Source organism: Malus domestica, chromosome 06 (assembly GCF_042453785.1).
Source record: "Malus domestica chromosome 06, GDT2T_hap1".
NCBI lineage: Eukaryota > Viridiplantae > Streptophyta > Magnoliopsida > Rosales > Rosaceae > Malus > Malus domestica.
In genome coordinates, this window is record NC_091666.1 from 33,007,206 (window position 1) to 33,019,710 (window position 12,505).

The 12,505-nt window shown below is 38.2% G+C and overlaps 2 protein-coding genes across 4 annotated transcripts; one reads left to right on the forward strand and one right to left on the reverse strand.

Moving 5' to 3' along the window:
• Positions 1-332: 332 nt before the first annotated feature.
• On the reverse strand, positions 333-8,017 carry LOC103437959 (G patch domain-containing protein TGH-like). Of its 2 annotated transcripts, XM_008376490.4 has the most exons (16): positions 7,721-8,017; positions 7,192-7,282; positions 6,995-7,089; positions 6,420-6,523; positions 6,054-6,115; positions 5,880-5,954; positions 5,489-5,640; positions 4,207-4,282; positions 4,015-4,101; positions 3,802-3,879; positions 3,272-3,419; positions 2,618-3,107; positions 2,122-2,406; positions 1,903-2,031; positions 1,587-1,805; positions 333-1,491 (listed from the first exon to the last, which is right to left on the reverse strand). In XM_008376490.4, exons 1-16 carry the CDS (start codon positions 7,853-7,855, stop codon positions 748-750), a joined length of 2,970 nt encoding a protein of 989 aa, XP_008374712.3. In that variant the 5' UTR covers positions 7,856-8,017; the 3' UTR covers positions 333-747. The 2 variants fall into 2 exon arrangements, with proteins under 2 accessions (XP_008374712.3, XP_070680295.1); XM_070824194.1 differs by lacking the exons at positions 6,420-6,523; positions 6,995-7,089; positions 7,192-7,282; positions 7,721-8,017 and having other exon boundaries at positions 6,058-6,107.
• An 802-nt stretch (positions 8,018-8,819) lies between these two features.
• LOC103437958 (protein Dr1 homolog) lies at positions 8,820-12,498 on the forward strand. 2 transcript variants are annotated; one of them, XM_008376487.4, is made up of 6 exons: positions 8,820-9,296; positions 9,386-9,480; positions 10,932-11,021; positions 11,388-11,482; positions 11,881-11,949; positions 12,145-12,498. In XM_008376487.4, the coding sequence occupies exons 2-6, from the start codon at positions 9,426-9,428 to the stop codon at positions 12,304-12,306; spliced, it is 471 nt and encodes a 156-aa protein (XP_008374709.1). In that variant the 5' UTR covers positions 8,820-9,296; positions 9,386-9,425; the 3' UTR covers positions 12,307-12,498. The 2 variants fall into 2 exon arrangements, with proteins under 2 accessions (XP_008374709.1, XP_008374710.1); XM_008376488.4 differs by having other exon boundaries at positions 8,959-9,296; positions 9,425-9,480.
• Positions 12,499-12,505: the final 7 nt, after the last annotated feature.

Sequence of the window (12,505 nt, forward strand, 5' to 3'; positions counted from 1 at the left end):
TAGGTATGTAAGTTTCAAGAGTGGATCCAAGATTTGAACCTTGGGCTCACATTAAAGTATAAGTCTTTTAAATAGAAACAAAAAACGAAACCCGTAAAAAAACAAAATCAATTTTTTCATTGAGGAATTTCATCGAACACTGGCTTATTGTCAACATTCAAATCATGATGCGCACATGTAAACAAATATCGACATATGCAGAAGCAATCTGATAAGTGATATCGAGAGAGTTTATCGAGTGCTGTCGACACAATCTGTGAACATATGCCCAACAAGCATTACATCAAACACTTGATAAGTGCCAAAAGAACTCGTACCAAATATTCAAAAGGTCATCGAAAGATATTCAAAAGTATATTTCAGAGACTCCAAGTTGTCTGGAACCAAGGATATAACCGTCCACAAATCTTGTTTCTTTGCACCTACCTTTCTTTTGCTAAAGATATACCTACTTTTTCATTCGAGCAACAGAGATTTCAAATTTTGCAAATATACCCACTAACTATACATATATTACCTCAACGGCAATATTACATCCAACTGCAGTAATGTTTCAAACTCTTACATGCACACAAGGTGAATACTGAATCCTACTCTCCAGCAAAAATCTAACTTCAGTTGTAAGTATCGAAACACGAGCGCCACGGCAAAGCTTCCCGATCAACAAAACAATACGGCCGGCATCCGGCCCGTCATTCTGAACCTTGTGCAAATAGATGCACTGTTTAAGGAAATAGTACATCACTGTCAATCTCGCCTTCTGTGCTTGTCTCTCCTGGATTCTGAACGTTCCTTCTCGGGGGAGTCTCTGCTTCGACGTTTATGATGCTTCGAGTGTTTTCTGCTACTACTGCTCTTTTCTCGAGAGGATCCTTTCTTCTTCCCTTTGGACCTAGAACGGTGACGGTCCCAATGATCGCTGGATGAATCGCTATCTGAATCACTGTATCTATGCCGATGTCTCCTAGAGCGCTTTCTGCTCCTTTCATCTTCTGATGGTGAACTGTTGCTCACATTCTGGTGCCGCCTTGAGGGTGTTTTCTCCTTCCTATCTTCTTGAGGTGCTTTTTGAAAAATAATCTTGTCAAACTGATTCCCCGAAGCATCCTTCTCTGCGTTTTTGCTATTACTTCTCGCTGAATTACCCGTCAAGTTACCATTCAAAGGCTCAGTATTGTCACGTGGAGCATCTTGAGAACTTTCTGGTCTGTGTGAAATATCGCGAGTGGAAGGTGGCTTATTATCAACTGGCAGGATACTGGAATGCCCTGAACCAGCTCCTTTGGGAGGCAAAGTCCTGGCTTTGTTCGTTGATGAGGTCAGCTCAGGGGGAACCTCTAGGCCTAGTTCTTTTCCTAAGGATTCCAAAAAGTCACCTGCGATCAAACGGTTTAATGTTGTATTAGCTGCTTCAACCTTCTTCTCTGGCTTACCGACCCCTTTGGGAATAGAGGCATCCTCATCATCATCCTCATCATCAGAAAATATAGCCTGCACACAAATGAAGATTAATATTAGGCCATATTCTACGCTACGTATAACATATGCACGTAAAAACAAATTATTGAATATTGTGTTTAAAGCACCTTGTAAAGGTCAACTGGCCTCTCAACGTTTTCAACTTCAACATCAATTGTGCTTTCCTCGTCAACTACATCTTTGCTTATTCCTCGGGCATAAGATTGAACAGCAGGGATGTAGTCTCTCTTTACAATTACAGTTTCTTCTGCTTTTGTGTCTTTTCCAGAATCTGATGTAAAAATCAGAGTTTCCATTTTGCTCTTCATCCGTGGAGCTGGTGGTGGCTGCATGTGACAGTATCATATGTTTAAGGTATGGTGATAAGAAAAATGTTGAGAGAGAGAGAGAGAGCAGGAGTTATAGAGGAGTATTCAACTGCACCTTCCCCATGAAAGGATCGATGAGATCAAAGCGTTTGCATAAAATAGGTGAAGGACGCCACTGATATTCTGTCCGTTTTATGCAAACTTCCTTTTTTATCGATTTTTCAGCTTGAGTGTCTTTGGCTTGCTGTTTTAAAAAATAAGAAACCAAATAATTAAATTTAAAAAAAAATCACATTTACAACTTCAAAACCTGATAACCAACAGCAAAACATACCGCTGATCCCCCAGAAGTAAACTGCATGGCTCCAGCAGATAAAAAATCCATGAACTGTGATGTGGAGAGTTTGCTTTCTTTACTCCATTTCCCTTTCTGTATTGCATCGGCTGCAGCCTCAAAGTCCAATCTCTCACGAGCACGAACTGCTTCTGACATATGACTCGCTCCGCCAGACTCAGTAGATCGAAGTCCTCCTTGATACTTCTCCTTGAGAAACCGCTCAAACCTTTCTTGCTTTGCAGGATCATCATTGAAAGGTTTTGCAACTTCCAGCATCTCGCCCTATATTCAACACAAAAAACAAAGTGAGAAAATCTAAAACTTTCCTTGAGCAAACACAACCCAGATCTTTCGTTCATTCACGCAAATATGAAAAACTATTGGTAGCTAAGGCAATGCATAAGTAAACCAAGGACATTACAATCTAGATTCGCAAAAAATTTATGAAAATAAACATTTGAGAAAGGGGACAAGCAAGATGTATCGTACTCACATCTAATGCAGGTTTAGTAAAAGTATCTGATAGATTGTACTGAAGCTGAATGGCATCTTTAGAAGCAACAGATGAATTTGACTCTTTGGAGCTTCGTTCCAATGGCCTTTCCCCTAAAATTTTTCCACGGTTCTCTGCTGTCATTTTCTGCTTTCGTGGAGACAATTTACCATCCAATATCTCCTTGGTGTGATTGCCTCGCTTCTGTCGCTCCTCCCACAGTTTCCTTGCATAATAATCATGGCCATTCCCTCCAACTAGAAACCTAAACAAGGGATTTGACTGATTTTTCTCTCTGGAGAGATCCTCAAATAATTTACCACATCGAGCTACTAAAGTTGCGACCCCGTCAATTAAGAGTTTCAGATTATTATCTTCGGGAGGAGATACTTCTGGGGGACCAGGATCTCCAAGCTTGTAGCCCGTATCAAGAGGCTGAGAAAATTTATGGTGGGGTACAAAATCTTTTGGTACTACAGGAGGATCAAATCTGGAACAAATCCCAGAGTAATAGTTAGCATTTATGCATTCAGAAAGAAAAAAAAAACAAGTGGAAGGATCACTCTTTTCAGCATACTTGCATGAATATAAAGTTAATAAATCAATGAAAAAAAGGCAACTCACATGCACCAGAAAACTAAAACCTCTAATTACCTCTCATGCTGGTAGTCTGAGTTAGATGCAAGTCTAAATCCAGCGAGACCACCTGGTTCCTTTCGAACCAACTTTTGCTTGCTATCCATGATTGATCTTGAAGGCTCATCGTCAATATCTTCAACATAAATTTCCTCAAAGTCGTAACCTGAACAAGAAGTACAATTGCAAAAATTTGAGCACTAATAATCAATAATTTTCAACAAAAATGTAATCTGGTTAACCCAAAATTAATCCCACTAACAGGTCTAATCACTACAGAACTATACGTCTTTACCCAGTAAATCACAAGCTGTGGGATACATCATGCAAAATGAAGAAAAAAATGCAATGGAGCAATTTGTGGTCTGAATAAAGGGAAGGGGAAAGCATTGATTAAATTAATCACATCTTGAGTAGTTTCTCCCAGAAAACATAATAGGGAAAGACCAGCACCAAAACCACAAAGTAATTCTATGCAATGAAAGCAATGACTCTATAATGGCTATGATTACTGCAAAAGATTGATTAGTCGTGACAATAACAATAACCCGAGTTATAAACATCCTCATCTTCAGCATCAAGTTCTTCAAGTGCTCCAATTCCAAAACCAGGAGCAACCTTTCCTGCTGATGAATAACAAGATAAATCAATCATAAGTTAAGGCCAACCAATCCGTGCAACCAAATAAAAGCAATAAGAGGACAGAGCCCTAAATTAGAAGGCCAAAAAAAAAGTTTTTTTATCTGGATCATAAATCTTACACTTGAAGCCGAAAAGATTATTGTCCATTGAACGGGCACTTCTATATCCAATACCCCTATTCTCAGATGGGCGCGATCTCTTCTTATCTGAATAAAACCAATTAAAATTAGTAGTTAGGATGCATTAGATTGTCATAAGCATAGAAATATGACCCAGTTATCTTAAAAATAAATAAATAATTAAACACTTACCCCTAAACTCAGGAGCATGCTTATAAGGATCAAAACCTAATCCATGAAGGTCCTGCTTTGGGTAGAGTACATAAACCTAAAGGAAAAGATGTGAGGCACAGAGAAAATCCAACAAAAATAAAATGAAATTTTTATCTCATGTTGAAAAGGGGTCCTTTTTGTCAAAATTTGAATTGATAAAGGATATGGAAATTCTTGAGTTGCTACAAGCTACAAATTGGTAAGTTGCAAAAGCAATGCAGTCATTCTGTTATTGGAAAGAAATCATTGGAAACCCAGCAGTACAATTATGGTTAAAGAACAAATGGATCCGGGGATGAAGTATCCAGTGGCTGCCGCTCCTCAAAAGGAGTCTATTACAAAATCATAATGGTTAAAGGAACTCATCAAGAAAACGAGCACTGGCAGGACAAAGAAATTTGATACCAACAACAACAACAACAACAACAACAACAAAGCCTTTTCCCACTAAGTGGGGTCGGCTATATGAATCCTAGAACGCCATTGCGCTCGGTTTTGTGTCATGTCCTCCGTTAGATCCAAGTACTCTAAGTCTTTTCTTAGGGTCTCTTCCAAAGTTTTCCTAGGTCTTCCTCTACCCCTTCGGCCCTGAACCTCTGTCCCGTAGTCACATCTTTGAACCGGAGCATCAGTAGGCCTTCTTTGCACATGTCCAAACCACCGTAACCGATTTTCTCTCATCTTTCCTTCAATTTCGGCTACTCCTACTTTATCTCGGATATCCTCATTCCTAATCTTATCAATTCTTGTGTGCCCACACATCCAACGAAGCATCCTCATCTCCGCTACACCCATTTTGTGTACGTGTTGATGCTTCACCGGCCAACATTCTGTGCCATACAGCATCGCCGGCCTTATTGCCGTCCTATAAAATTTTCCCTTGAGCTTCAGTGGCATACGACGGTCACACAACACACCGGATGCACTCTTCCACTTCATCCATCCAGCTTGTATTCTATGGTTGAGGTCTCCATCTAATTCTCCGTTCTTTTGCTAGATTGATCCTAGGTAGCGAAAACGGTGGCTCTTTGGTATTTCCTGATCTCCGATCCTCACCCCTATCTCACCCCTATCTCATTTGATACCAAAAGAAAAAAATTTACACGTTCCAAAACTCCAACTCAACTTATGAATATACACAAGAGGATCATCTGTTCTGTTAACATAGCATGAGAATTATCCATTGTGATTGAAAAACTGAATCAAGAAAGAAAACAAAAAAATAAAAGAATGACTTACATGGAAAAGAAAATTTACTTACAGGTGTGCTTTGAGAAGATTGAACATCATCAACGGCAGGCAGCTCAATATGATTGTCCAGTTCGCCATGAACGGGCTCAGAGTCAGCCAGCTGTGTTTTTGCATCACTGGAAGAAAATGCTAAAAAAGCTTTTCGAGCTTCCCTTCGAGCATCTGTACAAAGGACAAGAAATAGTTTAAGGCTTTAAGCCATGACATAAAAACCTCGAACAAGAGAAATCAGATGAAACTGTATGTATTCTGGTAAGCCCACACATGCTAATCAAAGTTAGCAAAGCACCTCATACTAATGATCTAAGTTCCAGGTTATAAAATAGGCATATAATTCACACACATCAAATGATACAAGAGCAGTTGATTTTAGAACAACTTTGAGTTTGCATGCCACGTACCATATGATAAATCAGTATGTGAATCCTTGATTGAACGACCATGACGCCATCCCATCTTCAGCAGCAATTTTACACCTAATAAAAACAGCAAGCAGGGGATAAAAGATGTGCAACTAATAACTTTAAAGAAAACATTATTTGAACAATCACTAACCCAAATTTACAGAAACAAACCTATAGAATCTGTGGCTGGAAGAACTAATTCATCAGGAACAGGTCCAGGAATAGCTGACGGCCTAAAATACATGACAAACAAGATATCAACAAGTTAGCAAACAATGCATGACACTATTTTCAAGGAGTACATTTTAAGAAAAATCTGTATCCCATGTACATCACTAGAACTTAATAATACCTGAACAACTTAATTGTGTTCAGCAATGGTATGAAAGTATTACAACTCTCTAGAACCTAAAGGTTAGGGTACACCGAAAAGTAGCATGCAGAACCTTATCATTTTTATCCAAATGACTAACTTGTATTAGTATGATCAACTTGGTTATCGATTAAACTAGAATTGCAATTGACCAACACCCTAACCTTTTCTGTTGTTCCTTCTCAGCTTGTTTACGAGCAAGTTCAGCAGCTGTAGATCCAAATGTATCAAACTGCATGGATGTCCCCAAAGATTGGCCTTCAAGCTCCTAAATGTTAAGAAGAAGAGTCAGAAAACTGATTTAAAATCTAAAGTGGCGGTAGTCCTCATTATCTAGTATCTACAGGAACTCCATGGTCATCCAATATGATACCTAAAGAACTCAAAACATAAGTATACTACTCATTTTTTTAAGAGCTAGACAACAGTAAATATTACATAAGAAAGAAAATTACCCTATTTCCTACTTTTAATCCATTTTTTTGCTAAATGAGAATTCTTATATAATTGAAACCAAATAAAGGTTGTGATTTTCCAACGAATAGGTTTTCATTCCCTTCGTTGTAAAGTTTATATTAGGTAAATAGAATAAATAAGCATGAAATAAGAATGCATATACATGTAATTTACCAATTTAAAAGGCGATGATTCCAACATTAACAGTGTTTGTAATATATTCACAAAGTTGAAGGATATAAATGAAATTGGTGTAATAGGTCAAAGCCAAGATCAAACATACAGCTCTTTCATCTTCATCTAAAAAGTTTGTAATGTCCTGCGCTTTGACTTCAGCTCTGTTCTTCCGCGATGACACAAAAGTCTGTGGTGTCCACCCTGCACATTTGTATCAGATGGCTTAAACCATTAGCTACCCTTGAACATCTTAAGAAAAGGAATCATATTTCTAGTTCAAATGAAAGAGTGATGTAACAATACCCTCTTTTGAGCCAACTGTATTGTAATAGCCGGCAGAAAACCCTCCACTAAATGCACCATGAAATCTCCTTCTCCCTTCTTCATCTCTAACCTGGAGACATAGAAAATTTAGAGAAGTGAACAAGACTGTTCATTTAAACATCAACAGTTAGCAGAACCATGGAAATCGGCATCCCACATGCATCACTCATCATAATTCCGCTATACGAGCTTAGCCAATTATCATCTTCAATGTCAAAAATTCGAAAGGGAAAACAACCCATTTCAACCTGCAGCTAGCTCACCCAAAATAAGTCCACAATTTCATATTCCTTTTCAAATTTTCTCATCAACCAAACTCATTACTAAAACTACCAATTGCAAACTCTCTTTCTTCACATTAAAACCAATTGCACAACTTCTAAGCTCAACACAACTGACCTTAAAACTCAACTGTCATACTCCAATACATAACATTCAAATTTCTCCATTCTTTCTACTTTCTCGAGCTTTCTCAGGAACCAAACAAAAGATGAGAGAAAAAACATACCTCTTGCTTCCAAGGAACGACAGTGCGCAAGTTACCGGAGGCCTCGGCGACGGACTTCTTCTTGCGACTGGTGAAATCTTCCTCGCGCTCTATCGGTGTTCCGTAGAAAACGAAATCGTCTTCGTCCGAAGCCATTGTTTGATTAATTTCTTAATATATTGATAATTAAGAAAAATTACGCGTAATCAAAATTAATGAAGGATTAGGGTTTCGTCCGGAGTAATCGTTGCTGGGCGAACAGCGGCGGCAAGGCCCTGAGAGAACGAGGGAGGGAGGTGAGTGAGGTCGAAGAAAGCGAAGTATTTTTGTATTTTTGGACCGGAAAAAAAAAATGTATTTTGGGCTGGACTGATTGGGCCGGATGGGATTGGCAGTCGACCCACTGAGTATGAGGCCGCCCCTTTTATGCAATCTTTGGGCTGATTGGCCTGATTAATTTGGTCTGGACTGACACTACAAAATATAACTATTCATATTTTCCAACTTTTTTCTTTGTTGGATTTTTTTTTCCAACCTAAATTGCAGAAAAAAAAATTATATAATAAGAAGGAATGAAATCAAATAACCAATATCATTTGTTAAAAAAATCAATTATTTTGTTTAATTGCAAATTGGAACCAAAATTATCTAATTTCTTACTTGATCATTACTAATAATTACTCTAATTTTCATATTTGACACAAATCTCAAACCTTAGACCTTACACACTAAACAAAAAATATTACATGTAAAATTTGAACAAAAAGAACTTAGCATTTCAAGTGGTTATATGGATTGTTTGGAAGTGTTTTTAAAATGGCTAAAAAGGGTTTTGATAAAAATGCTTTTGAATCATCTTTAGTAAAATGTTAAGTGAATCCCTGAAAGATATTTCGAGCTCGTTTAGATGTACTTTTAAAATTACTAAAAGCGTTTTTAGAAAAAATATTTTTTTGTTCCAAAAGCACTTAAAGTGTTTTCCTACTAAGAATTGATTCCAAAAACATTTTCATCAAAAACGTTTTCAGTAATTTTAAAAGTACATCTGAACAAACTCTTTATTGCTTCATACAATAAGCATATAATTTGTGCTTCTTGAAGGATCCTTCTGGTAAACCAAAAACATCCCAAAGTTAATTTCGGGTGATTTTCTCAAACGCGCCGAATCGCCATTGGCTCTTTCTGGAAGATGAAAGTGTAGAACCCTCTCGCTAACAAAACCTAACAATCCCTAAAAACCTCCACGCGTCCCCATTCCGCGTGCGCAGCACCCGCTAACCACTCACACCCCGAAAACACGGACGTCGAAAATTCCTCAACGACGCGCGTGGTGGACTCGTAAATCAACGCGCTTTTGGGGGGAGGGGGGGGGAGTTGTTTCGTTTGCCCTAATCGTCTGCGAGCGAGATCTGGCTCTCTTATCCTGAAGAACCCAACGCCCTTCCCCTGATAAATCCATATATTCAACACCATGGCCCCCTTCCGATTCTTGATCTTCCTGCAACTCGGATCGCCGTCGATCGGTTGATTGATTCGTCGTCTACGCCGTCCGATTCGTGTTCTCTCGCTCTCCGATTCAACTCGGTTATCAAGTCAGGTGAGTCGTCTCCGTTCTGCGGGAATCTTCAGATCTGTGATATCTTTTTTTCCGTTTTGTATATTTCCGGTGAACTTTTGAATATGTAGGTGTTGTTTTTGAGAGTTTTACGGTGTGCGCTGGTTCAGGATGGATCCGATGGACATCATCGGGAAGTCAAAGGAGGATGCTTCGCTTCCGAAAGGTGGATTCGTAATTTTTGTATATTTATTTGTTTGATATTTGAGATTATTGTTGTTAGGTTTATCGATTTCATGATTTTTTTTTTTTTGTTAATTTGGTGTAATTATTTTTGGATTTTGTGATAGAACGGTTTCGGCAACATTAGTGCCCTAGGGTTTGGGGATTTGCTGCTGTTCTTCATTTTTTGCTAATTGCTTATGTAAATTGATTAATTAAAGCTCGATTGAAAATAATGATAGACAAAATCCAGTATATTGAATTAAGGGCTTCAAGAAATTGATTTATCGGATACGAAATCGCGGGTAAAACGGTATAAACAAAGGGAATAAAATTTTGATTTGGATGGATTAGGTATGCATGGTTTGCTTGCTGGTTAGGGGCCCCGAATTTGCTTTAAGGACTGCTTTTAGCATGTGATTAGAACTGTCATTAAGTTGGGTGCTAGTTCATGTTTCCTCATGTTGAGGCAACCCCTTAACCGGGTGCGACAAATTATTTTCGCTTTACTTGTCTAATCATATGTCCCTGTAATCATTTATCTCTATCACTTAATGATATTAGTCTATACTTTTATCATCTCTAGTTGTTGCTCCTCATGGTTTCTTTATGTTCTTGAATTCACCATATGGCATCTTATACTGTTCAGGGTTAAAAACTTTTTTGGTCACTGTGTTTATACCTAAGATCTATTTTGGTCACTGTGTTTTCAATTCGTCCATTTGTTCACTGTGTTTCTCAAAGTTTGCAATCTCAGTCGCTTGCTTGCGTTGACTTTCTATTTGAAACATTAAATATTCATTAATCAATTAAAAAAAAAGTTATATGAAAAGATTTAAAATACATTTTTGGACCAAAGGCAAAGGGAGATCAAGGGGTAGAATCTGGAGAAGTGGGTTAGGACTACCGCCACCCCTACACCGATCAACCACCTCTATCTTTCTGATGATCTTTTGGGACCATAGTATCTGGTATTGAGTTTTTGTATCGGTGAGGGGCTTTGGGCATTTTAGGTTGGTGGAGGGAGATGTTTGTGGGAGCACTGGGAGGTGGGGTGGGATTTGTGGAGGGATTGAAAGAGAGGAGATACTTTTAAATGAGAGATACTGATCTGGGTTGGTGGGAGGTTGGGGGTGGCGGCGGTGATTTTTTTTTATTAGTTTTTTTTTTTAAGTATTTTAATTTTAGAAAATGTGTTTAAAATAGGCTTGAAGTACTTTTTATAATTTTAAAATTGGTTAAAAATATTTTAATATTACTTTTAACAGAAAGTTAACGGAATTGACTGAGATTGCAAACTTTGCTAAACACGGTGACCAAATCTGATGAATTGAAAACACAGTGACTAAAATAGATTTTAGGTATAAACACAGAGGTTGTTAAACCTACTGTTTATTATACACTATATTGCCGCCAGATGTACGTCGAGCTTATGATTAATATTCATTTTTTCAGCAACCATGACGAAAATCATTAAAGAGATGTTACCACCAGATGTACGCGTTGCAAGAGATGCTCAAGATCTTTTGATTGAGTGTTGCGTAGGTGAGAATATATGAATTTGTTATCTTTAGTTTACGTTTTTACATTTGTACTTTGATTCAAACTTGCTTTAGTTTTTCTTTTGCTAATGCATATGTCTTTGTCTCTTGGTGTCTGTATAGGTTAAACCCTTATCCGTTTAGGCCAATAGCATGTTCTGCATGTCAAATGTAGTGGTTTCAGTTAACACAGAAGATGCTCTTTTTATTGTCAGTTATAGCAGTTGGATTTCCTCCCAACCTCTTTGTTTGCCCCATAACTTTGGGTTTTGAATTGTTGTCTACTGTCTTGGTGCTTTGATTTGATGGATGTTTTATTTTCTTTATTACTGAAGAAAAGCCGTCATGAGTTACGTTATTGCTTTTGCAGAGTTTATAAATCTCATCTCGTCAGAGTCAAATGAAGTTTGTAGCAGAGAGGAGAAAAGAACAATAGCTCCTGAGCATGTACTCAAGGCTTTACAGGTTTGTAAACAACCCATTTGGACATGTTTTTAAGTTTTATAAATATGGTTCTCGTAAATTGTTGTTGTCCATGGTGCTTCTGTACTTTCATATTGCAGTATCAGTCAGTATGTCTATGAGTCTGTGCATATGGATGTATCTTTATACTTGTAGGCATTACCTACATGAATTTCATACTTATATCATGATAGCTATCATGACATTGGTCTGCATGGATCCTCGATGAGATGCATATCTGTATGATAAGCTTAAATTGTTACCACTGATTTGTGCGTATACCAATAATGGAAGGTAGTTTGTTAGTATTGTAATTAGTGGCCAGGAGCAAATATGTCCTATATCGTGTGACCTGTTTACGACGACTGCATTATGACATTCGTTCTCTTCTGTGTTATCAGGTTCTTGGGTTTAGCGAGTACGTTGAGGAAGTTTACTCGGCATATGAACAACACAAGCTTGAGACTATGGTAAGTGTTCACGATGCTGTGCCTGCTGTGCAGCTGGTTTAAACCTGCAGTTGCCTTTATCTATGTACACATGTTTGCACACTCCCGCACTTACAACTAGTTAACCGGTTCACATATCTATCTTTAATTTGTTAAGCAGTCATGATCTTCCGACATAAAAGTATATACTGATGCAAGTGGGATTCCGTCATGCAGCATGACTTATCAAAAAGTGTCAAATGGGGCAACGGAGCGGAGATGACAGAGGAAGAAGCCTTGGCTGAGCAGCAGAGGATGTTTGCCGAGGCACGTGCCAGAATGAATGGTGGTGCCACTGCACCCAAGCAACCAGACCCCGAACAAAGTTTAGAGAGCTAACTTTAGGACCTTTGCTTTTTTGTGAACCGTAGGCAAGTATCCTCGACTTCTCGATTTGTGCTTCTCGTATATGTACAAAAAAAAAACCATTGAGTAGTGAGTGTGCTGGTCTATGTCCTTATGCACGCTTATGTTGTATTGTCTTTATGGATCCATGTCTATAAGTTAATGTAATTAGTAGAGTTTGTCCGACTCCTGG

Excerpts from the sequence above, each read along its gene's own strand:
- LOC103437959 (XM_008376490.4), bottom strand. The coding sequence starts at position 7,855 with ATGGCTTCGGACGAAGACGATTTCGTTTTCTACGGAACACCGATAGAG. Across the intron at positions 6,116-6,419 it reads GAGAAGGAACAACAGAAAAG|GCCGTCAGCTATTCCTGGAC; the intron begins GTTAGGGTGTTG and ends CATGTATTTTAG. Across the intron at positions 4,102-4,206 it reads GCATGCTCCTGAGTTTAGGG|ATAAGAAGAGATCGCGCCCA; the intron begins GTAAGTGTTTAA and ends GGTTTTATTCAG.
- LOC103437958 (XM_008376487.4), top strand. The coding sequence starts at position 9,426 with ATGGATCCGATGGACATCATCGGGAAGTCAAAGGAGGATGCTTCGCTT. Across the intron at positions 9,481-10,931 it reads GGATGCTTCGCTTCCGAAAG|CAACCATGACGAAAATCATT; the intron begins GTGGATTCGTAA and ends TCATTTTTTCAG. Across the intron at positions 11,483-11,880 it reads ATGTACTCAAGGCTTTACAG|GTTCTTGGGTTTAGCGAGTA; the intron begins GTTTGTAAACAA and ends CTGTGTTATCAG.